Source organism: Rhineura floridana, chromosome 6, assembly GCF_030035675.1.
Source record: "Rhineura floridana isolate rRhiFlo1 chromosome 6, rRhiFlo1.hap2, whole genome shotgun sequence".
NCBI lineage: Eukaryota > Metazoa > Chordata > Lepidosauria > Squamata > Rhineuridae > Rhineura > Rhineura floridana.
The window spans coordinates 86,688,899-86,712,609 of NC_084485.1; the positions used below are offsets into that span (position 1 = coordinate 86,688,899).

At 39.2% G+C, this 23,711-nt stretch overlaps 1 protein-coding gene across 1 annotated transcript in view; it reads right to left on the reverse strand.

Annotated features, from left to right (window-relative positions):
* The window catches only part of STIL (STIL centriolar assembly protein), a 34,021-nt gene continuing 10,310 nt past the window's right edge, over window positions 1-23,711 (reverse strand). Inside the window, exons 5-17 of the mRNA XM_061632925.1 lie at window positions 23,359-23,543; window positions 21,478-21,725; window positions 20,858-20,941; window positions 20,578-20,661; window positions 19,638-19,788; window positions 17,375-17,484; window positions 14,443-14,554; window positions 12,544-13,611; window positions 11,924-12,086; window positions 10,998-11,217; window positions 8,228-8,411; window positions 6,125-6,381; window positions 1-1,435 (exon numbers count right to left, since the gene is read on the reverse strand). Coding sequence (XP_061488909.1) covers window positions 646-1,435; window positions 6,125-6,381; window positions 8,228-8,411; window positions 10,998-11,217; window positions 11,924-12,086; window positions 12,544-13,611; window positions 14,443-14,554; window positions 17,375-17,484; window positions 19,638-19,788; window positions 20,578-20,661; window positions 20,858-20,941; window positions 21,478-21,725; window positions 23,359-23,543 — 3,656 coding nt within the window. The 3' untranslated portion in view covers window positions 1-645. The remainder of the gene's footprint in view (window positions 1,436-6,124; window positions 6,382-8,227; window positions 8,412-10,997; window positions 11,218-11,923; window positions 12,087-12,543; window positions 13,612-14,442; window positions 14,555-17,374; window positions 17,485-19,637; window positions 19,789-20,577; window positions 20,662-20,857; window positions 20,942-21,477; window positions 21,726-23,358; window positions 23,544-23,711) is intronic.

Genomic DNA, 23,711 nt, shown 5'->3' on the forward strand with positions numbered 1-23,711 from the left:
TAAAGGTAACTAAGTTTAATTTTTAAAAACCCTGAGTTTCACAAATTTGCATATTACAAAAAGAGTCAAGCATTTTGTTTAGACATTTAAAAAGTGTTAAGTTCAAACACAAACAGCAGATACAGTTCAGCAATTTATCCATTATCTTTATGTTTATACAAGTCAAAACACATAAGGATAACATCAGCTGACCGTGTTGGTTTCATGATCACAAGTAATCATTATGAAATTTTATTTCAAATTCATGTAAGAATGAGGGCTATCTAATGAAGTGCATTATCCTAATGCTTGGATAGGCTAAAAAAAGTAATGCTTTAAACTGAGTAACCAAACTGATTTCATCTTAAACCCACTTTCTGCTTCAGCATTGAAGTAGCCCCAGTTTCATTTGAGAAATTCAAGAGTCAGCATTTGTTTTAAATAATTATGTCACATATTACACATAGATTAGATTCACTGAGATTTTAGAGTGCAAGGACACCTAAAGGTGCAAATATTTATTTTGCATGCAACAACCAAGCCATCATGACAGGCAACTCGATTGACTATGATAGTCAGTGGCTTCTCTTGATTCCACTGAACAAAAGAAAACTGGTTCAAATATTGAGAAGTCCTGCAAACAGCTAGTTGCCAGCAACGCACACATTAGAATAACTTTGGTAACTGTCTGAGCTGCTGTACATTAAGAAAAGTACCCACTGAATTCATGTTGTCTGCTTGTGTAGTTTCAGATATAATCTGAATATCTAGATTCTCTTTGTCAGGATGCTGAGTAAACTCTGCTTTTCCAAGTAGATTTTTCATTTTTGGGTTCAAGTCTTTTAAAACTGGATGTGAACTTTCACTTGACTGATGCAGGATCCTGAGTGGAAGGACTGCATTTGTAACATTTCTTAATATAGGGCCTTCTGGATTTGACAGGTGACTACTAGTTAGTTCAGTTTCACAATGTGTTGGATTAACAGGTAGTTTCTCACTTGCTCTTTCATGACAGTCTTTCTGGCAACCAAAGCCCTCTAAAGCAGGGTTTAAATTCAGCTGTAGGACAGGTTGTATGTTCTCTCCTCTTCTGTATTCAATCTGCTGCTCCTCTTCATCATCACTATCACTGCTTTGTAAGAGTTTATACCTTTTCATGTACTCCTTGGTTGCAAAAGACATATTGCTTGGAGAAATTAAACCAAAGCCCACCAAAGTCTTATCTGTATTAGTGTGCAGGAGAGTCTGTACAGACGAAGCCATGGAATTCTTTTGGCTTGAATTACTCAGAGAAAGCTGTGACAGTTGACTTTCGCTTAGGTACTTGAGAGCAATAGCATTTGCCTCCATACTCAGATCTACTCCATTAGGAGTCAAACCACTCAAGCCAACATTAGCAAAGGAGATGTAGTTTAGACCTGGGACTACTGCTTCAGGATTAATACAGGCCAATATACTAGAAGAAAACAAAGAAAAATAAATTATTTTAACATTATACATATTTCTACATAGGCTCCACTTTATTCCACCTAGCTGTAGTGATCAGGTCATAAAATGTCAATGTACTTCAAAAGACAGGCTGTTAGCTGCTTTGGTGTCCATGCAGTACCTCACAATCTTTCTCTATATACAGGACTACATGGAGAAATGAAACATTTACACACTGCCACGTGCATATATACTAGCTTAAACTTCAGGAAGCAGAAGATTGCACTGGACAGTTTGCTGCCAGTTCAAACATTTCTTTATGCTATTGCATAGGAAGGGTTTGTGTGAGAAGGGTTGGCTTGCATGTATGAACTAGTATGTGCTTGTGTCTGTACAATAATACATTTCTTAGACCAGAAGCAGAACTTCCTTGGATAAGTCGACCACTTTGCTTAGTACTACAGGGATCACCATAAGGTTCACTGTGATGAGAAAAGAAAAGCCGCTCAGAGTGAGTGAAACTGAAGATTCAAAACAATGGGTTGTATCCAGCTAAGTTCTAGTAAACAGACCCATTACAATTATGGACCTAAATTATTCATGTCTATTAATTTCAGTTGACCTATTCTGACTAACTCTAGATACAATCCATTGTATAATAAGGACTTCTTGGGGCTGGAAAGATGTACTGTGCCCATCCATGACCTGAGCTACATAAAAAGGCAATTCAAAACCACATAATATGGCCAGCATTTCATATGACAGATCATTCATATATTAGCATAAAGAGCAAGTTAATTCACCGTGGAAGTTATTACATTTAAATTTAAGGCTAGGGATGGTTGATGTAGCAGTGCTTTAAGAGTGCTCTCCCTAGAAAAGAACATTTCATATTATTCAGGGTTTTAACAAGGTCAAAACCAGTTATTTAGCATTCTATAAATCCATACTTCTTAACTTATCTTACCTAATTCTGCCAACTATAGAACTCAGTATCTGCTTAAATTACATTTTCATCTGTGGGTATGAGGACACCTGACAGCCTGTAGGGAGTGACTTGGAAAAAGGCTTCAGAGTTCACGGAAAAGAGCTTTTATATAATGTACAACTGAATATTTGAGTGCAGAATTGGAATTTCTTAGGCACAGAAGTATGAACAGCTGATCATTTGTATGTTTTATCAATTGTTATAGTGCCATGCTGTACCCCTCTACATGGCCACATAGCCCAATGTCTTCATACATTTTGCCTTCCTTACACACAATACTAAACCATAGTTTATTAGTGCTGTGAAGACAAGCCAGCGAGCTTCAGGCTGACACGGTACCCTTCTCCCTTCCTCATGCTTTCACTTCTGGTTTAGATTAACCAGTTTAGTTTACATCCAACCCCAGACTCTATTTAAGATTAAGGTTAGTGAAAAGAAGCCAACTTCATAAAACCGCAGTATGTCCAGATTCAGTCATCACAACAAGTTGTAGCTGGTCTAAAATAGAAGAAAAGGCTTCCAAACTCCTTTGGGGAAGACAGAGGTAGTGTGAACCTAAGGCTGACAACAGCTCATCCTTATAAAGCAGCCATAAGCTTACAAGGTGGTTAACACCTTGCACTGTAGAAATGGTGATTGCAGGATTTAAGTTCTGATGGACTAGAGAAGCTCAACTACTAGTGTCAAGAGACTAGAGGCTCTGTTATGATTTCAGCTACAAAATCTGATCTGGTTTTGTGATTAAGCAGATTTTCAAAAGTAATATATGGTTTGACCTGACACTATGCTTTACTGAGCAGCACATCTTCCTGATGGAGCTTGTGTTAAGTATAGGTGAGACAGTATTGCATGCAAGAAAGCATCAAACAGCAGGATAGGAAAGTTTATCTGTCAAAGTTTTGTACTTCATCCTACCACCTGAGAAGCCTAGGACAGTATTTAAGGTTTGGCTTCCAAAATTGCTCAAATGACTTTGATACATCCTTTTGAGAACTGGGGATCATTTGAAAACAGATTGCATGCCAATTTAAATTGCCAACCCATAGGTTGTATCCAATGCTAGTTTTATGCAGAGTAGAACCACTGAAAGTAATGAACCTATGTTGGTCATGCCCAAAGGGTCTACTCAGAGTAGGACTAGCATTAGATACAGTCCCAGATGTCTTGTTTAATACATGAGAACTGGTTGGGGATTGTTTTTCCATGCATTTCTAACAGCTCTTTTAATAAGGAAATTAGCAAGAGAGCTGCAACAGAACCCAATTGTCTTTGTGAAAATAGTAGGATTTATCTCTATTCACTGTACATGATACATAATTGTTTTATAATTCTCTATTGCCCTACTCACCCCCAAGTAATCATTTCCCCCTAAACTAAAGGTCTCAACTCCAATCTATTCTAGTTCCTTTTTTGCCACCTTCTGCGACTCCAGTAATTTTATTATCATTAAAATGGGGAAATGGTAAGCTTTAACAACTCAGAACAAGTGGTTCATATCTCACAGCTAGGAATGCTTCAGGAATTCTTTGCTAATGCCTTTGCAAAATCTGATATGAACTAACCTGATCTGCACCTCTGACTAATATGTGGACAAGAATGGACCATTGGTCTCACCTGAACCTGCCGCCATGGAAGGACAGCGGGCATGAAAGGAAGGTGAAGGAAAGAGACAGCTGGAGCCACAGCTGCAGGGCCAGGGCCACCAACAATAGAAACTGTAATAGCGAGCTCCAAGAACTGGGGGGGGGGGATGGAGCTGTGATGTAAGCTCCTGAGGAAAAGCCTGGACAAGCTGAAGGAACAAGCTCTGAGGGGAAGGGCTGAAGGAAAAGCTGGAATGGGAAAACCCACCAGCCCTACCAGACCCCAACTCAGGGTGACCCCCCAAAATAAGACAAGAAAAATACGGAGGAAAAGAACTAACAGGAACAACAAGGAACAAACTCACAGAGCTAAGACTAAAGTATCCAACCTAGGACAAAGGTAGGAATGGAACAAACCAGATGGAGCAGCTGAAGTCTTGACTCCTGCATTCCTGCCTTTGGACACTAGGCAGTGCTACTACCCATCTGATGGTATAATACCTGGGGGAAATGCAGTTATCCTTTAGATTGGAGTGGGGAAGCTCCAGACCAATCTTGGTCTGCCACAGGGTCCAACTTGGCCTGTGAGGCCATCTCCCCCAAACCATGCCTACCTGTAAATCAGATGACATCACTACACGACATCAGTTGATTGGCAGGCTTCAATTCTGCATTGACTGCAGCTGGGGAACTGGTGCATACAGCCAAAGCAAGATTTAACTCCTCACTCACCAGCGACTGAGTAGGGGCATTAAATCCTGCTCAAAACCTTGCAGAGAGCGAGTGAACTCTCCACGCATCAACTGTCAAATAGAGAGTTGAATCCTGCTGGTTGCTGCTTTGCCAGCATGCTTCCTGTGGGAAACGTATTGGGAGAGCACATTCCTCCCATGAGTCAACTTTGACAGGTGGGTGGTCAGCTGACACCATCATGACATAGCCCTACCCACCTGTTAAAGGTGGCCCATGAGGTGGGGCGGGGCTTTGAAAGATAAAGATCTGGCCTCCTGGGCCAAAAAGGTTCCCTACTGCTGCTTCAGATTACGCACTTCACTAAATTTTGAGATATTTTCTTTTAAAAAAGTATCTAAATGCATATTTTAGGATGAAATACATTTTTTTTGTTATGTGCCTTCAAGTCGATAACTTATGGCGACCCTATGAATCAGCAACCTCCAATAGCATCCGTTATGAACCACCCTGTTCAGATCTCGTAAGTTCAGGGATGTGGCTTCCTTTATGGAATCAATCCATCTCTTGTTTGGCCTTCCTCTTTTTCTATTCCGTTCTGTTTTTCCCAGAATTATTGTCTTTTCTAGTGAATCACATCTTCTCATTATGTGTCCAAAGTATGATAACCTGTTTCATTTTAGCATCTAGTGATAGTTCTGGTTTAATTTGGTCTAACACCCAATTATTTGTCTTTTTCATGGTCCATGGTACCTGCTCTCCTCCAACACCACATTTCAAATGAGTGGATTTTTCTCTTACCCACTTTTTTCACTGTCTAACTTTCACATCCATACATAGAGAATATCATGGTCTGAATGATCCTGACTTTAGTGTCCAGTGATACATCTTTGCATTTGAGGACCTTTTCTAGTTCTCTCATAGCTGCCCTCCCCAGTCCTAGCCTTCTTTTGATTTCTTGACTATTGTCTCCATTTAGGTTAATGAGTGTGCCAAGGTATTGATAATCCTTGACAAGTTCAATGTCCTCATTGTCAACTTTAAAGTTACATAAATCTTCTGTTGTCATTTCTGTAGTCTTCATGCTTATTTAGGGATAAAAATGTAAACATAAATTTTCATGCAGATTAAAAAAACACACATTAAGGTAGAAATGGACTTCTGAGCACACACATGTGAAACTAACATGGACAGCCTGATCCATAAATTCCTACCCACAAAAGTCAATATTCTTGGCCATTTCGAGTAGGGATGGGGAATCTATGGCTATCCATATGTTGTTGACTACAATTCCCATAATCCCTGACCACTAACTGCTGTCCAGGGCTGATGGGAGTTGGACTCCAAGAAAACCTAATTCCCCATCCCTATTTTAGAGGGATCAAGCTATCCACAAGTTTACTCTGAATCTTTTGTCTTTTTATTTAGGCTACCAGAGCAAAGCCACTCTTTCTACCTGGCATTGTCTACTTTGCGTGCACTGTTCATCATCGTGTCAGGAGAGTCAAATTTCACTCCAAGGTTCCTCAGTTGTTTCAAGGTTGCATTCAGAACAATATCTTTATCTCTTGGGACTTGATCAGGACTGGCTGAGTCTCTTCTTTCGGTCTTGCTCATTTTTGAAGTTGTGGTACATTCATTGCTCACAAGGTCCTTCTGTTTAGAGGAACTGTTTTCTTCAGAAGATTCCTTCAGGAAGTGGTTTACTTGACCCTAGGTAAATGTCAAAAGGAAGGTACAGAAAACTCTGGTAAAAGCTAAAGGATACTAGCAGCCTCTAACCTGTGGTTGCTTGGGAATTCTGGTTGCAGGGAGATATGCCTGGCACCATCATTATTTACTTTTAGACACCAGACAAAAACATTTCTCTTCTCCCTGCCATTTGGGGAGATTTTGGAGGGCTCCTGATGTTGTAGCCTCTTTTAGGGGTGGGTTGTTCCACCACTGTTACAGCTATATGTGTTCATAACTTTTTATTTTGATTTAGTTTTTATACTGGTTTTAACTTTTTCATTGATTGCAAGTCATTTTGGGTTCACTTTTCTGAAGAAAAGCAACTAGCAAACTTAATCAAGAAGTTCTAAGAAACAAAAACTCAGTTCCACTTTGAAAGATTCAGTCCACCATCTTGATTCAAAATGGTGCCCAACTGTATCCAAACACAGATGAAAACCTGCACCTTAATCTCAGGCACCATAATGTGAAATTTGGTTACGACAGCAAAGAGGTGTCCAAATGTACAGCAAACTAACAACTTTTCAAAATATACAGTAGACTATACCAACAGTAATCCATGGCATGCTGACACTATACTTGAGAATTCCACAAGAAAAACCTGCAAGTTATTTGTTCAGGGTCCTCAAATCATATTAAGATACACAATGTTAAGCTGAATAGAAAATTTCAAATTTTTGAATAGTTTTGTTAAAATGGAGTAGAAACCCTAACATAACATTTTTGAACCCAATTAACTCTAAATGTTAAAAATCTGGCACCGTTTGTTAGGATTGGGCTATCTAGCCTTTACCAGTCTGCACAGAACCTGTACTGGGCTGACAACAATAATCTGATGGAACAGAGCAGAGCCACCAAAATAGGAATTTTCCACAATGGACATTCTGAAAAGTAACTTATGGCTTTTGGCACTGCACCCAAATTGCTATGCAAATAGATAATCTTTTTAGCACCAGCACAGATTTATGTTAGTAAGCAACTGTAGGGCTGTTCCAGTTCCTCCCTCTCCTAAGGCTCTCATACCTGTCACAAAATGGATGCCCTGGCATAATACAACATAGCAACTGTGGAGGAGGGGGAGAAGATGGCATAACACAAAATTAGAGAGTACAATCATTGCTGATTTTCAACCCCCTGCCCCTGGACAAACCCATGCTTACTATAGGAAATCAGCTATGTTCTGCTGGTACTAACTGTGGAGATATAGCTGTTAAAGGCATAAGAACCCTGTTTTCCCCCAATGCTAATCCTAAACCAAAGTGTAAGTTGTCATCCTGTACCCACTTACCTGGGAGTAGCCTCCATTAAACACAAAGACTAATTTTTGAAGTGGGCATCTACACCATTGCACTGCAAGTTAACTATACAGTGAATTTTTAATGAGTACCTGGACATCGGCTCCTGAACAGCAGAAGACATGCCTAAGCCATGGTGCCTATGAGCAACGAATAGGTTGGCAACCCCTGGACTAAGTTATAAGTAAATGGTCCATTGGTTTCAATGGATTTACTCTGAGTATAACATAAGTCTGACACCACCCTCAGTCATTGCAATCTTAAATTACTTGTTATGCCACATACCATTTTAATTAAAAGGATGAATTACATCTTGAAAAACTATTCTGGAATGTAAAAAAGCCCCTGAAATGCTCCTATTCTGGATTGTAAAGGAAAATATCAAGTCTCAAGAAAAACTTTGACAACACATAGTTTTGTCAGTAACTACTGCCTTTCTTAAAATATAGGAAGGATGGTAGTTTCTCTGAATACCCTTTAGAAGATTTGGGTTATGGAATGATAAATTGAAGGCAGCTATAAAAACATACCAATATATCCTGGTAAAACTTCTGGTCATCTGGTGGAGCATTTGGCAGGTAAGTGATCATATGCTCTATGTTTTGTTCATTAACTCCTACCAAATGACTGTCAGGTCTGTCCAGTGGCCTGGTCTGTAAGCACATGCTGACACTTTCATTCATCACTGAGGTAGAAGCCAACCCTGGCCCACTGCTAGAAGTAGAGAGTAGTGCATTAGTAGAAAAGATTGATTCAAATGAGTAAATTTGAGGCAGAAGGAATGCTATACTGTATCTTAAATTAGGTCTCTTGTGTTTCCTAGCTTTTTAAATTATAACATCCAGTTCCCAGATTTCAAGATGTTTATGTTTTATAAGCTAGAAATATTTTGTTCAAGTTGTTATTTTAATTCAATTCAAGTTGTTATATTTACAATCAACACAAGAAGCACTCTTAATTAAAATCAACAGGACAGTGGCCTTTACAGTGCAATACTCATTACTGTATTTAGTGTAAAGATATACATTTCATTTTAAACCATGATTAAACGTAAGAAACTTCACCATTATCTAAAGCAGGAGAAGTTAGAAGGTATATCTCTGGGTGACCTGCAGTAGATGGGTATGGGGTGCTGACACTTTTTTTTTAACAATAGGAACAAAATGAGTCCCTCTCCTTGCCCTAAATTATGTGACTGAAATTAAGACATCTTGAGGTTACCAGCATTAATTTTTATGTGGAAGAGTGTGAGCTCTGTTCAGTTCTGGTACTTTAAAGAAATACCTGGGCTCAGCATTCTTTAACTTTAAATGTACATTTTTTGTGTTGGGCTCTAGTTGGTGGGGTTCTAGTAAAACAAGCAGATTCCACAACCCTGAAGTCCACCCATGCCTAACCTAACACAAACTAAGCCTTCATGACTTATTTTCTATTTATCTGTATGCTTGAAAGCTCTGTGCAAAACTGCATGTTTCATCCACACAACCAATTATATAAAGCCTTTGTTGTCCCAGCACACATTCCCGGCTTATTTGAATGATCAAAGCAGAAGAAATATATTTTTGAAGTTTTGGTCTTAGACAAGAGTCTTGAAAGCTGATTCAAATGCAGTATCTGTTCCATAGAAGGATTCCATACAATCTATAGAAGGACTGAGGGAGTAGAAGCCTTTCTGCACTCAGTTTTAACAGATGTGCCTTCTACCGCACAAGGAAAAATGCTTAAATGGAAACTTGCACTGATGTCTGAATTTTCTAATCAACTACATTGCAGCAGCAAGTCCAAGTTGCATGAAAGTGTCTAAAGACTGCTTCCAGAGACGGAACTGTATGAAAGAGCTTTTCAATAATGTACCTTACAGTTGCCCTGTTTGGTTATTCTGCCCCCTTTTGTAGGTTATTCCTAGTATGAAGGTTAGAAGATGGGACAGTCATTATCAGCAATACCATGGACAATATGCAAATGTTATATAATGATTGTTCAACCATGTTCTACGTATCAAGCAGCAGTGACTTCAATAACTGGATAGAAAAACAGAAATATATTGCTGCTTAAGTGGTGAGAGAATATACCATTCCCTGAACTCTAAGCACTTCCTTGAAGGAAGAAGTCTGGACCTATGCAACAAAGTTATCATTTACTGTAAACTGATTATGTAGATTCTCTTAATTAAATGCAACTTAACACATATTTGCAGATATTCACAAGAACCTCTGTTTTAATAACTGAGGCTAGAAACATAATTAATGCCAAAATGTCTGCTAGATCTTGAAGTGACCTCTAAAGCAATGTAAGTATTAAAGTCCTGTAGCTCAAATCAATCAATTGTGTATGTCAAAAAGGGTAAGAATTAAGTAGTCTACCATGCCAATCACTCATTATAAATTATCAATTGCTGCTAGAGAAGTGATGCTTCATTACTCAGTAAAATTGAGAAAAGTATTAGAAAAGTCATATTGGCAACTGGGACGCTGGTTTAATAAAGAGGTTGCTTGCTTGTTCTGTATGCCCATAAATTGTTTCCATAATCCGAGATCCCAGTCATCAACAGAGTTGCACATGAAGATGGAGTGAGGCATGCTCACTTTTTCAATTCATCACCCCCTCCCCCCCGCACATAAGCAATCCAGTTACACCCATGGAATTTAGGTGTTGATTAATTTAGGGTTGATTAATGGGGCTGCTGCACAGCAGCTGCCACTTAAAATTCAGTGACTGCAACTATTTCAATAGTTAATTGTCTGTAGCATTTGGCCACATGAGGAAAAAACATCTGCTGAATAACCACAGCTTTGATTGGTTGTAAAAGTATTGTAAGATGCTTTCTACATTGTTTTAGTTGTTATGCCATTTATTTAAAGCAGCCAACATGATGCAAACAGTCATTTGGATTCACTTGTTTTTTTCTTTTAAAGAAATGAAACCAACTGATATCCACTCTTAGAATTAAAAAATTAGTTCTCTGATAGGTGACAAACACACACAAAATGGCTTATTCTGAGGCCAAGCACAGTAATACAGAAATACAACAAAACAATCATGTATGGCAGGTTATGGAACAAGTGAATAATATAAAACAATTGGCCAAGCCAAGTTGTCAACTGCAATCACCTTCTCCTAATACAAATATATTATTGAAGGCAAAGGGAGAGAATGGAGGCAAACAAATGTAGAACTGTCTATCTCCAAGTGAAGTAAAAGACTAGCATAGACTTCAAAGATCAGATGGCTTCCACATGAAAAAAGGGGGTATATAAGGAGAGTTAAAGTTATGAAGACATTTCAACCAAATTTTTTTACCAGAGTCCAGGGGGTCGACTGTGTCCTTCTTCTACAATATGAATGCTGTCAACAAAGCTGGGTATGTCAACAGCTTTTAATGAAGAGGCAATGCTTGTTTGAGTACTGTTCTTCTCAGTATTCATAGAAATATTAATGTCTTCATTGGATATTTCAACATCATCTTGTTTCACAGGCTCATTCTTACTTTCCAAAGTGGCATTCCAGATCAAGCTAGCACCTAAAAATAATAGAAGGCAAACTTTGGTTGAATTTAGTTGACTGGTGGCATCACTCCGAGTATGTGTTATGTATTCCATCCCAGTCACAGCTGTACATCAACTTCATGCACTACAGCAAATCACAGATAGACTGTTGAATTACTAGTAGTTTAACGAGCCACACAATGTTTAAGCAACTGAAAAATTATAACTAACAGGCCACTCATGGGCAGTTTCACAGCATGATGAGCCTGTACATTTCACACATTTGCAAAACCAATATTAGGCTCTAGCAGGAACCATCAAAACAAAGCGAGTTGATGTCATGGTATACTGAAGTGTGATTTGAGGTTGCAGCGATCACTTTAGCAAGACAAGAACCACTGCCCTAAGGTTAGACACCCTGCTATGGTGGCTACAAGAAGAAAGCAATTAAAAGTTTAAAGCTTGGTTTGAGGAAAACAACCCAAACACATTAATACTTGCACAACATTTACAATCTTTCAAGCAATTCAGCCCTCAGATACACAGTAAAGGAATCTACCTTGATGCAACAGTTTGGGCACAGGACCCAGGTTTGGTAGTAGAGTGTTCTGCATGGTGAAACAGGAAGGCAGCACAGCAGTCTGTGAACAGCTCTACCAAAATGCCTGCGATGCTTGGTATTTTCCTGCTACTGAGTTATACCTGTGTCACTTCAATAAGGTGTACACAATATACCAATACCTGTGCTTACTGCAATGCTGACGCTTTTCTTCATATGTAACCCTGGCGAGGATTGGGTTTCCATGGCAACAAATTCTAGTTGTTTCTCAGACTGTATGCTTCTGTTTGCTATTGTCTTGGTAGAACAGGGCTGAAGAGTTTGTGCTTCTAAAAGCCGCTGGATCTGTAACCATGCAAGATCAGGATTAATTATACTGCCAAGATAATAAAAGTGGGAGAAGTAATTTGTGCAGTAAATATCACTTTATCTCTTATGTATATAGGACTATTCTTTCCTGAAAAGATGCTGCCTTGAATAGTCTTAAACTTCTTTTAACACAAAATGTAATGCAGGACGGAGGATAGCACAAAACAATGGATATTACAATTGTTAAATGCAATGAATTAAAACCCAGTTGGCTTCTACTCTGCACTGATCTTAATTCCAAGCAACTTAATGACTCATAAATTGACTAGTAACCCACAACATGTTTCTACTTGCCTGTGGGAATGCCACTTATTAGTACACAAGGATCAAGTTGTAGTCTGGTAATATCATACCTACCTTAAGTGGAAAGATAATCTTTCAGTAATTAAGCAAAAACTCTGAACATATAGACAATAGATTTAACCCAACAAACCTGAACTTGTAGCAGTTTGATCTGCCTATCTTGTTCAGCAAGAATTTTGTAAACCTCTGAAGATAAGCCCATTATTCCATTATCTTGCACCATTTTTGGTGCAGGAGTGTGCATACAAGGTGGGTACACTACATGAGATAGTGCATTGCCACGGTCTGCTGGAGAAGAAATCTTTACTGTAGCTGGCATGTTATCACTAAGGGGGGAACAGTTCCCCATTATTCCATGATGCCCAAGGTTCATAGGACTACTTGTGGTACATTCTGGATTGCAGCAAAGATCTGTGCATTCTATATTTTGATGGAACATTAATTGTGTACTTTCCTGGGCACTACTTGACTGGACTTCAGATGTGTGACCAGAATCCATTTTATACATCCCTTGCCAAACATTTGCTGTACTGTATTGTATATGGTCACGTAGCTGACAGCTGCAGACACAGTGAGAACAGCAAGGTGGGCCTTGAACTGGTATCCCAAATTCCACAGACCTTCTCATGTGTGAAGGTGATACAGCACAGCTGTGCCAAGAAGGGTGGGAAGCTACAGGAGATTGTTTAGAATTAGGTGCCAAGGGTCCACTAAAAGGAAGCTCTCCTTTCTTTTGTATAGCATCATTACTTGTCAAGTATCTTTCAGAAGGTGTTCCAAGTTGATGTGAGGATGTGTTGGGAGACAGCCCGCTACAAGGAGGTGAAGGAGAAGAGGAAGAAGGTCCAGAGCTCTTTCTTGCTTGAGACCCAACTATACCACAATTGGGCTGCTGTTGAAGTGGGTTTTTTTTCCCTTTGCAAGGTTTTAAAACTGGCATTCTCTGTTTTAACTGGCTTGGTAACTGCCTTGTAGAAGGTTCTCTGACACATGGACCCAAGATTTGCCTCCCACAGTCAGAGCTCTGAGGTTGGCAGGGTGGATGCCCTATGGGGCATGCTGTCTTAGCAGGCAGATGTCCAAATGAAGGCTGTTTTTTTTTATCCATCATTACATGTTTGGATGTTGGTACAGAGTCTGTAGAGACACCATCAAATACAATTGACAGTTCAGGAACTGAAGGCTGGATCTCAGTCATCTGGAAACAAGGACAATCTAAACTTAAAACATACTTTGATTTATGAATTTCTAATGTTACCAATTTCCCCTGAAGACATTTCCCCTTCCTACCCGAACAAATGTGTAGCAGTCTCCCCTAGACTACAGACAAATTCATTGGGAACAGAAGGCACAAGACAATGTATATGCCAAAATTCATTAAAGAAACCTACATCTGCCTGAAGTTCTTTAATAAGATATCCTCCCAAGACCTACAAAACAAAGGATCCTTGTGCTATGCCAGCATCAACTCACATACAGATAATATATATGTTCTGTAGGCAAATACACAAGTACAGGAGTTTAAGATGGGAAGAATGGAAAGGGAATGCAACAGAAGATATATCCAGTTTGTCCTAGTGTATACTGGTCTTTCTACAAAACCCACTCATAGGAAGTGGGAAAAATGACGACAATAATCAATCATTTGCAATATTAAAAAGCCTGTCTATACAGTTCAACCATTATTTCTGCTCCTACCCTCCTGTGTTAAGATATGCTTTTAGAACACCTCCCTAGTAAATTAAGTCAAACAACTAGGCTATGGCTCACCTGATTTGTTTTTTTCATTTTCCCCACAGCACTTTGGTAAAGTCTTCTGAAAGACTTCTACAAAGTTAAACTGAAAGATATATTTGTACCAATAAAGGGTTAATTGCACCATAGCACAACCTAGTGGCAGAAGTATGGAATATAGCTATCCTGACACCATTGATGCCAAGTTCGGTGTTTTAAGAACTCCCACCAGCTACCCGATACTGACATTTTCTCTAAACACTTGAAAACACCAAATGAGAAGTCTAGGATTTACCTGTTGACTCACTGGGTGAGGACGGGGAAATGATCTTGGGGATGCATCATCTTCCACACCAGAATCATGATCACTAACAGACAGTTTACTAGGTGAAGAACCTTGAGATGGGCTGAAAAAAAATCAAGTTTTGTATTGCTTGTAAAATGTTTTAATTCATTACAGAAAGCCTACAATATTAGTTTGATATTCTTGCTATGCTTGGAGGGAGACATGAGAATAATCCCAAGAACCAAAGTCAATTTTATGTGCACACAATACTTCATTCTACAACACATCAGTTTCTAACAGTGAATTGAAACAAGTGTTTCAGTTGATATTTTATGATAATATGTGTATTTTTATGGTCAACGTTCTGCTATAAATTGCTCAGAATGTATTTCATAGCTATTTTCTAAGGGTGTACCCAAAGCTGCACAATGGGACTTCCCCTTCTCCCCATGTAGCCCACACAAATGTACTCTGGAGGGTCCCCCAACCCTTTAGAGCAAACCTGAAGGTGCACTGGGGGGGCACAGAGGGAGGAGGAATCCTATTGTACAAGTGGAAATCTGTTCTACTTGCACAATGATAGCATTGAATACAATCTCCTGTCTTTCACCAGGAGCAGGAAACTTGAGAGTCTCCGGATGTTGCTTAAGTGTAACTCCCATCAGCCGCAGACAGAGATCATTGAGCAAGTGGTGGCTAACCAGTTGTCAGCACACTTGGATGAAACGGATTATTTGGATCCATACCAATCGGGTTTCAGGACTGGACATGGTACTGAAACAGCCTTGGTCGCTCTGGTGGATGATATGAGGAGGGCATTAGATAGGGGAGAATTCACCTTTCTTGTCCTCCTGGATCTCTCAGCGGCTTTTGATACCGTTGACCATGGTATCCTGTTAGATCGCCTGGAGGGATTGGGAATAGGAGGCACTATTTTACAGTGGTTCCGATCCTTTCTCTCTGACAGGCATCAACAGGTAGCATTGGGGGATGAGGTTTCAGACCCTTGGCCCCTCATTTGTGGAGTGCCACAGGGCTCTATCCTCTCTCCCATGCTATTTAACATCTATGTAAAACTGCTGGGAGCCATCATCAGGAGTTTTGGGCTGCGGTGTCACCAATATGCTGATGACACGCAGCTCTATCTCTCTTTTAAATCCTCACCGGAGTTGGCTGTGGAAACCTTGTCCAAGTGCCTGGAATCCGTGAGTGGGTGGATGGGAAGGAACAGGCTGAAGCTCAATCCTGATAAGACCGAGGTGCTGCTTGTGGGTGACAGGGGAAGGTTGGGTGTTGTTGACCTGAGGCTTAATGGGGTGAGTCTACCCCTGAAGGATCAGGTCCGCAGCCTCGGGGTTGTTCTTGATTCCAAGCTGTCCATGGAGGCTCAGATTTCGGCAGTGAGCCGGGCAGCTTGGTATCGGCTACACCTTATACGGAGGCTGCAACCCTACCTCCCTATTCATCAGCTCCCACTGGTAGTACATGCTCTGGTCACCTCTCGATTAGACTACTGCAATGCGCTCTACGTGGGGTTACCCTTGAAAACGGTCCGGAAATTACAACGGGTGCAGAATGCGGCGGCCCGTCTGCTCACAAACAGCCGCCGCCGTGATCATATTATGCCAGTATTATTTCATCTACATTGGCTCCCAGTTGTTTTCCGGGCCCAATTCAAGATGTTGGTGTTAACCTTTAAATCCCTATATGGTCTCGGCCCAGTTTACCTGAAGGAGCACCTTCAGTACCACCAACTAAGCTGCCTGACTAGATCAGCCACGCAGGGCCTTCTCTCAGTCCCACCGACGAAAACAGCTAGGTTGGTGGGGACTAGAGAGGGCATTTTCAGTGGCGGCCCCCACTCTGTGGAATTCCCTCCCGTTCGATCTTCGCCATGCCCCTTCCCTGGATATATTTCGCCGAGCCTTAAAAACTTGGCTCTTTGGACAGGCCTTTGGGATCTCCAGGATGGGCTAAAATTGTTTAAAATTGTCTATTGATTGCCCTACATTGTTTATACTGCTGCTATTTAAAATGGTTATTGTTGACTGCATTGTATTTTATGCTGTATTTATATTGTATTTTATTGTATTTTAACATGTACGTCGCCTAGAGTGGCTTCGGCCAGATAGGCGACACAAAAATTAAATGTATTATTATTATTATTATTATTAACGGTCAGGTATCACGGAAGCTGTAATCCAACAGCATCTGAAGAGCCACAGGCTCTCTCAACCCATGCTACACACATTGTAAATAAAACAAGCAAATTTCTCAACTGCAGCAATTATTTGTAAAGTAGACATAAGCACAAATAGCAACAGAACTAGTTCTGAGGTGGCAGTTTTATTTGTGGAGTTGTATTAGGTATGTGTCTCAGGTATACCAGGTCAGAACAGAATAGCATTTTCCCCCAGTACAATCTCTGCCAGACGTAATTTACTCAATATATTTACAACCCACTGTCTATCCAAATATTTCAGGGTGGGGTACATCAAAACAAATCTAGCTACAAGTTAGGAGCAGATAAAAATAACGAACAATTTGATATTTCAATAAGATGAACCAAATTTTAGATGTTTGTACAGTTAAATCCTTTGGCAAGCAAGAACTAGACTCCTAGAGAATGTTCACATTAACATATTTACCAGTATCACCTAGGAGGTTCTTATATGGGCTGACAGACCACTTAAGATGTAAACTACATGAACATCCTGAGAAATCCTGTGTTGCCTCGTGTTCTACACCTACAATCAACATATTGAGCATGTAACTAGAAGGTAGACAGAACACACTTCTACCTGGCATGGGAATTACTAGCCATTTCTGTTTAAAATACATACTTTTCACACAAAAAAGGTTTTCTGGGAAGAGCATAGACCAGCATAATGGCAAACAAAAAAGACAGATTAAATGCAGAACGATTTGAAAAAGGTCTTACCTGCTAAAGGAAACATTCTTTGAAATTTTACTGAAGAACTCCATTTCTGCATTTTTATTTTCTGAACTTAGAACAAATTGGATAGGGTATTTATCTGAAGGCTCCACATTCTGAAATAAAGTAGATGCAGTTACTAAGCCTCATTCAACAATTACCACACAACTCATCCCAGCCAAAGACATGGTAGGAACCCCTCAAACCTAAGGGATGATGCTACCTTCTTACTTCCTGGGAGTTATTTCGTATGCAGGGGACTAGACTGCAACAAAATGTACTATTATGTGAACAGATACTAGGCAGAAGTTAAGAGCTAGAGAATCAGTGGGTGCTGCCAGTCTCTAGCAACAGTGCCACATTTAGTATAGAAGTATTCTGGCTAATAGAGTTAAATGACAGCTTTGCCATGCTTTCCCTGCTGTGGATCTGTCTGTCAGAACAGGCATACCACATTCACAGCCCTGAATATAAATCATTGGGAGAGATGCTGTTCTCAAGGGGCCTACAGCTGTAATAATTAGAGATGAACTAAAAAAATAATACTCTTCAGTATTATTGGCATTCTAGTTAAGCAGCCATGGATTAGTCACTCTTAAAGCAAATGAATGCAAATTCTTTGATTTATCCTTCTCACTAACCAGATTTTCACTAACCCCATTTTCTATTTAGCTCAGCAGGAACATTAACAAGCTATTTATAATACACAAACTATCCTGATATAATAATTACACATAAAAGATATTAGGACAAACTTAAAAACCAAGATGCTAAGGTTTCCTATTACATCCACACCCAGGAGTTCAGGGTGCTTTGTAAGGTTCTCTCCCCTAATTTTAAGTCTCACAGCAACCTGTGAGGAAAGTTAGCCTGAGAATAGAGATGTAAAATTTCCAGAAATTTTGAAGCCATGGAAAAAAAACAGGTTTTCAGAAAAAACAGAACTTTTCAGAAAAATTGAAAAAATGCAATATTAGCACTTTACAGATTGAAAGTCACTTTGTTACTTCAGGAACATAAAATGTAATTATGTACAAGCTGGCTTGGCATAAAATTATCACATTTAGTATATTAAAAGTACATTTTATTCAAACAATTATTACAAATTGAATATACTTTTTAAATTTTTTACCTTTTTTGTAACAAATGGATCTACAAGATCATGAACTGTAAGGAACCTCCTTCGTTTTGCCAGTTTATGAGGAGCAGGCAAAAACAATTTCATCAGAAGAAACCATCAACATTAATAAAAAATATATATTTATGTCTCCGCTAGTTCTCTAGTGTCAAGCAGACATAAAGCATTCATTCCCATAAAAAGAACTGAGAAAAAGGGAGGGACCAAGATTCAATGAAACATTTTATTCATCATGCTAAAATAAAACATTCCATAATCCATTTTTTCTTCATTTTTTTCAATTTTTCAGAAAAAAAACAAAAACAGCTTCAGGAAAAAAAAGCAGCTTTTTCCTGAATTTTTCTGGCTTTTTTCCAGGCCTTCACATTTCTATCTGAGAATGAGACTGACCTATAGTTGAGTCAGGATTTGAACCTGGATTTCTGGTATATTGTACCACACAAGCTGAAGTAACAGTATTTGATGTGTTTTGGGAGATGCTTCAGCTCAAAATTCCTAAATAGAATACAGTTGCTGAAGTGTTAGATGTACAGAGCTGCAGACAACGATTTCACAGTACTGTGTATTTCTGCATTCTAGATACTTGAATGTGTTTGTCTGATAAACCAGGAGTAGGGAACTTCCCCCCCCATTGGGCTAGATCCGCATCTGCTCTATCCCTGGGAGGCCAAATTTAACACCTGATGTCACTCATCTGACACAACGTATGTCAGGTGATGAGCCTTTTTGAAGGCACACTCCTAGCATGCTTTCAGAAAACAGCTTTCATTGAAACCAATGCTAAAATGGAGGTTTTCCCCTCCATTGTAGCAGCAGTGTCAATGCAAACCTCTTCCTGCTGCTGGAACAAGGTATGCTCCCATTTCTTATCAATTGATGGGCAGTGGAAGTGCACCTTGTTCCAGCAAAGGAACCATCACGAACTCATGTTAAGCTTCAAAGTTCTGCTTTAAAGTCACACCAGTACCTGCCCCACAGCTGATGTCATATGGGTATGGTTTGTAGGGAACAGCCTGATGGGCCAAATTTATCCACGGATCTGAGATTCCCCATCCCTGTGATAGACAATGTTTGACAAGCACCACCTTAGAACCATACACCCAAATTTAGTAGGGAAATCAAGCAACTTACTTTGAAGAAATGTAATGTTTCTTTGCTTGTAAGTAGCTGGAAACCTAGTTCAGTATGTCCACCACAAGGAAGGCATTCATAAAACTCTGGATCTTTATGCATCAGAGAATAAAGGACTATAAGAAAACTTCCTGATTCTGAAAGCACCCTGAGGAGAAGAAAAAGTCTCATTAAACAGCAACAAAAAATTCACCTGGCAATGCAATGTATTGAATTGAAATGGTCAAGCTTAATTTAAAACAAAGGCCATCAGATTATCTGCAAGAACAGAAACCAAATTGTTAGTTCCTATCTAAAACATAATTCAGCAATTGTGACTTGTTTTGTTTTTAAAGTCCAATTCAAATTTCTTCAGCCAGCCATTGCACGTTGCCCAGCTCACTAACTGAAAAACATACTGGTCATGTAGTTCTTGGGAACATGTAATTCCATTGTAACAGCTACAAGCACTAGCAGAAACAGCTTCTAATCCACATCCCAGGCTCAGTTCAAAGTGCAACTGATCTTTAAAAGTTTTGGGTCAGGTTTTCAAAGGTTGTGTGTCTTCCTACATAAACCTACTCATTTTCTTAGATCTAATCGGGACACTTGAGGAGGGCCTTTTCTGTGAACCCAAGACGAGGAAATTTCTGTTCTGGTAGATTGGCTGCCTATCTGTTTGATAGAATTTTATCTCATCAATCTCCCCTAAGTTGCCATGCCATACTTTGCTGTGTCTGTTTTAATTACTCATTTTATGACTTTTGGATTTTATATAGCACCTTGAGTATTTTATAAATACACAGAAAGGCAGGATAAGTATATCCTAATAATTCTGAGAAATAATTATTAAGAGAAAGTTTTTCATAATTCATTCATTGGGAAAAGTTCATTTTAATTATAATCACCGGGGGGACCCCCGGGGGGGGGGGGGGGGGGGGGGGGGGGGGGGGGGGGGGGGTCTTGTATTGAAGAGCTGAATAAGTAGTGCAGACTGTAAGTCCAGACTTGAGGGCTGTAGATATGAGAGATTCCACTCAACCAACTAAAGGAAGAAAAAAATTAGGTTTGATGCCATAGCTAGTATATTTGTATGTAGCCCATTTTACTAAAAATACATTTTCCAGTTTATCGAAATATGCACTGCAGAAATATTAATCTCAATTTCTGGTCTTATGGTCAAATCCCAGGCTCAAAGAAAGAATAATAGGAAAAGGGTTCACTCCTCTCAAAACACTTACATGCCAATCAGTGGCAAAGTATAAGCTTTGGGATCAGATTCCAGAATTAGAAGGAGTTTTCTGGTCTGGTCCATTGTAAGATACCTGCAAATAAGAGAAAACATTTTCTAAACACAAATTGTTTGTAAACGTGTTAGTCATTTACGCCAACAAAAAACTAACCTAAAAATTCCTATGAGGACCTTTTTCATTGGTCACAATAAGACAAGTTACCGGCACAGGAATCTTGTGAAATAATTTTAAAATATTGGTTATATCCAATGGTGGCTTTGTACTAGCACTAGTGCTTCTGTAAGGCAGGGCACCTGATTCTCACTAATCCATCCTACACAATGCAGCTGCTTGTGCTTCTCTTCCCCGCCCCCCCAAAATCTTTACCTGAGGACTGGAGGACCCTTTGGAACAGTACAGGACAGACGATAGAAGGCTGCAATTGGTATGAAGGAGACTGGCGAAAGTGACTTGTTGAAGCGCTTCCACTAGCCTAAAGCCACCTTTTACATACAATTTATATCTACCATGAAATACATGAAAACACACTGGATTTCTTTTACAGTGCTACACATTGCAGTACTCTTCCACATGTTATGGAAAAAATGATTTCTAATATCTTAACTTACCCACATTTGCAGGTACCTTGAACTTGTGCAATGCTCATATGACTGCTTAAATTTCTAGCAAGGGCTGTAGGAATTATTGGAACAGATTTCACAGGAGTGTATTTTAAGGCATTGGCTAAAGTAATAGCTGCCCAGTGAAAATCAAAGTTCAGGTTGTCCATATCCTCTGTTGAAGAGATATGAACTCTTAAAGTCAGCAATTTGGAAGGATCCAAAGAATCTTGGCTGTTCAGATTCCTTTGCAGTATCTATAGGAGGAAAATGGTGTCCAGATTAGTCTTAGACACAGGCATATTAGCAGGGTTTGTTCAAGGATGAAGCAGCTGTGGTAGCATTATTTTTAGGGTAGGCTTTGTAACTTCTAGAAAGTAAAGTGACTCAACTGGAAAGAGTACCAAAGGCAGTTGCTGTGATTAAAAAGGGATTATTTTGTCTCACGCCTAATTACAGTGAAGAGTGCTGCAGAGAATGGAGGAAAGAAAGATGGGGGAGAGTGAAGATGGAAATACAACAGCAGATGGCGGCAAGCATCCAAAAGCAAAAGGAGAAAAAAGGGGACCCCAAAATTCTTGAATAATGTTTATTTTAACAAAAGCCCAATGCATTTTGGCCACTCAGTTTGGCCTTCATCAGGGGCTGTAAACAAAATCATAAGGACAGACAACTTTAATGTATATAAAACTTCATACAGCATAAAACCATATATACATAATTAGTCTATAAAATTTTTTTTACTTACATGAACTGGTCTAAAATATTCTTTTCTAGCAAATCTGCTCAAAATGATAAAATGACCACGAAGAAGAATTCACTGAGCATGCTCATATATATATACACAAACCCAGGTGCCTAAATGCAGGTGTAACAGGAAATTGCATACAACTGAGGAAAAAGAATGTGAAAGGGATCATCCATATTTTGTGAGGTTCACAGGAGAGATTCCAAGCTATTCCTCTCCTTAATAAAACATGGCTTTTGTTCACACTCGGTTTTTCTAAAACCCAAAATTTAAAGTCAGTAAAGGAATTATGACATCTTGTAAAATGCTCCATCAAGGGAGCCCCAGATCTCTTATTTTTGATGTTGCTAATATGTTCCCCTATACATTTCCTGACATTTCTTGATGTTTGGCCTATATAACATTTATGACAACTACATAAATGCAGTGGATTTTGGAACTAAAAACACTGACCCCTAGTGGTCTCAATGAGGGGTTAGAATTTCTTCCTCTCCTGTGAATCTCACAAAATATTGATGATCCCTTTCACATTCTTTTTCCTCAGTTGTATGCAACTCCCTGTTACACCTGCATTAGGCACCTGGGTTTGTGTGTGTGTGTGTGTGTGTGTGTATGTATGTATGTATGTACATACATATATATATCTGAGCACGCTCAGTGAATTCTTTGTGGTCATTTTTCATTTTGAGCAGATTTGCTAGAAAAGAATATTTTAGACCAGTTCATGTAAGTAAAATTTTTAATAGACTAATTATGTATATATGGTTTTATGTTGTATGAAATTTATGTACATTAATGTTTATGTTCTTATGATTTTGTTTACAGCCCCTGATGAAGGCCAAACTACTGAGTGGATGAAACACGTTGGGCTTTTGTTAAAATACACATTTTTCCAAGAATTTTGGGTTCCCCCCTTTTTCTTCTTCTTTAGAAGATGGAAATAGACAGAAGGGCTTTAACGAAAAATTCTTTCTATATTTATAGCAAATTTAAAAAGTAGACCCAGATATCAATTCTTCATGTCCAAATGCACACCACAGTTATTGTGGGAAAGATTATAAATAGCAACTGGATATTAACACAACAAGACAGAAGATATCTAATACAAAGTCTTCGCATAAAAAGATAGTCCAGTTTCTTACCTTAAAAGCCAAGCTGAAATCTTCAGAATTGTGCACTATGACATCACCTGATGAAGATCCCCAAGCACTGAAAGTACATGGAATCAAAAAGTCTCCCGGAAGAGGTGCTGTGGGTACTTTGCCGAAGCCATTAGTTACTTCACGTCCCGGATCAAAACGATCTATTGTTAGTAATACACCATCATCTGTGCCAGAAAGGTTAGGCAAGTTAGAATGCATTCTGTGTTGATGGTTCACTAACCCCAAATTTTACCAAGGGAGAGTTAAAACAAGATAATTTTGTCAGACTTATCTAAGACTGACTCTCACTTGAGAGTTTCAAGGTCCAGACAAACCCTGCCCAAAGGAAGGCC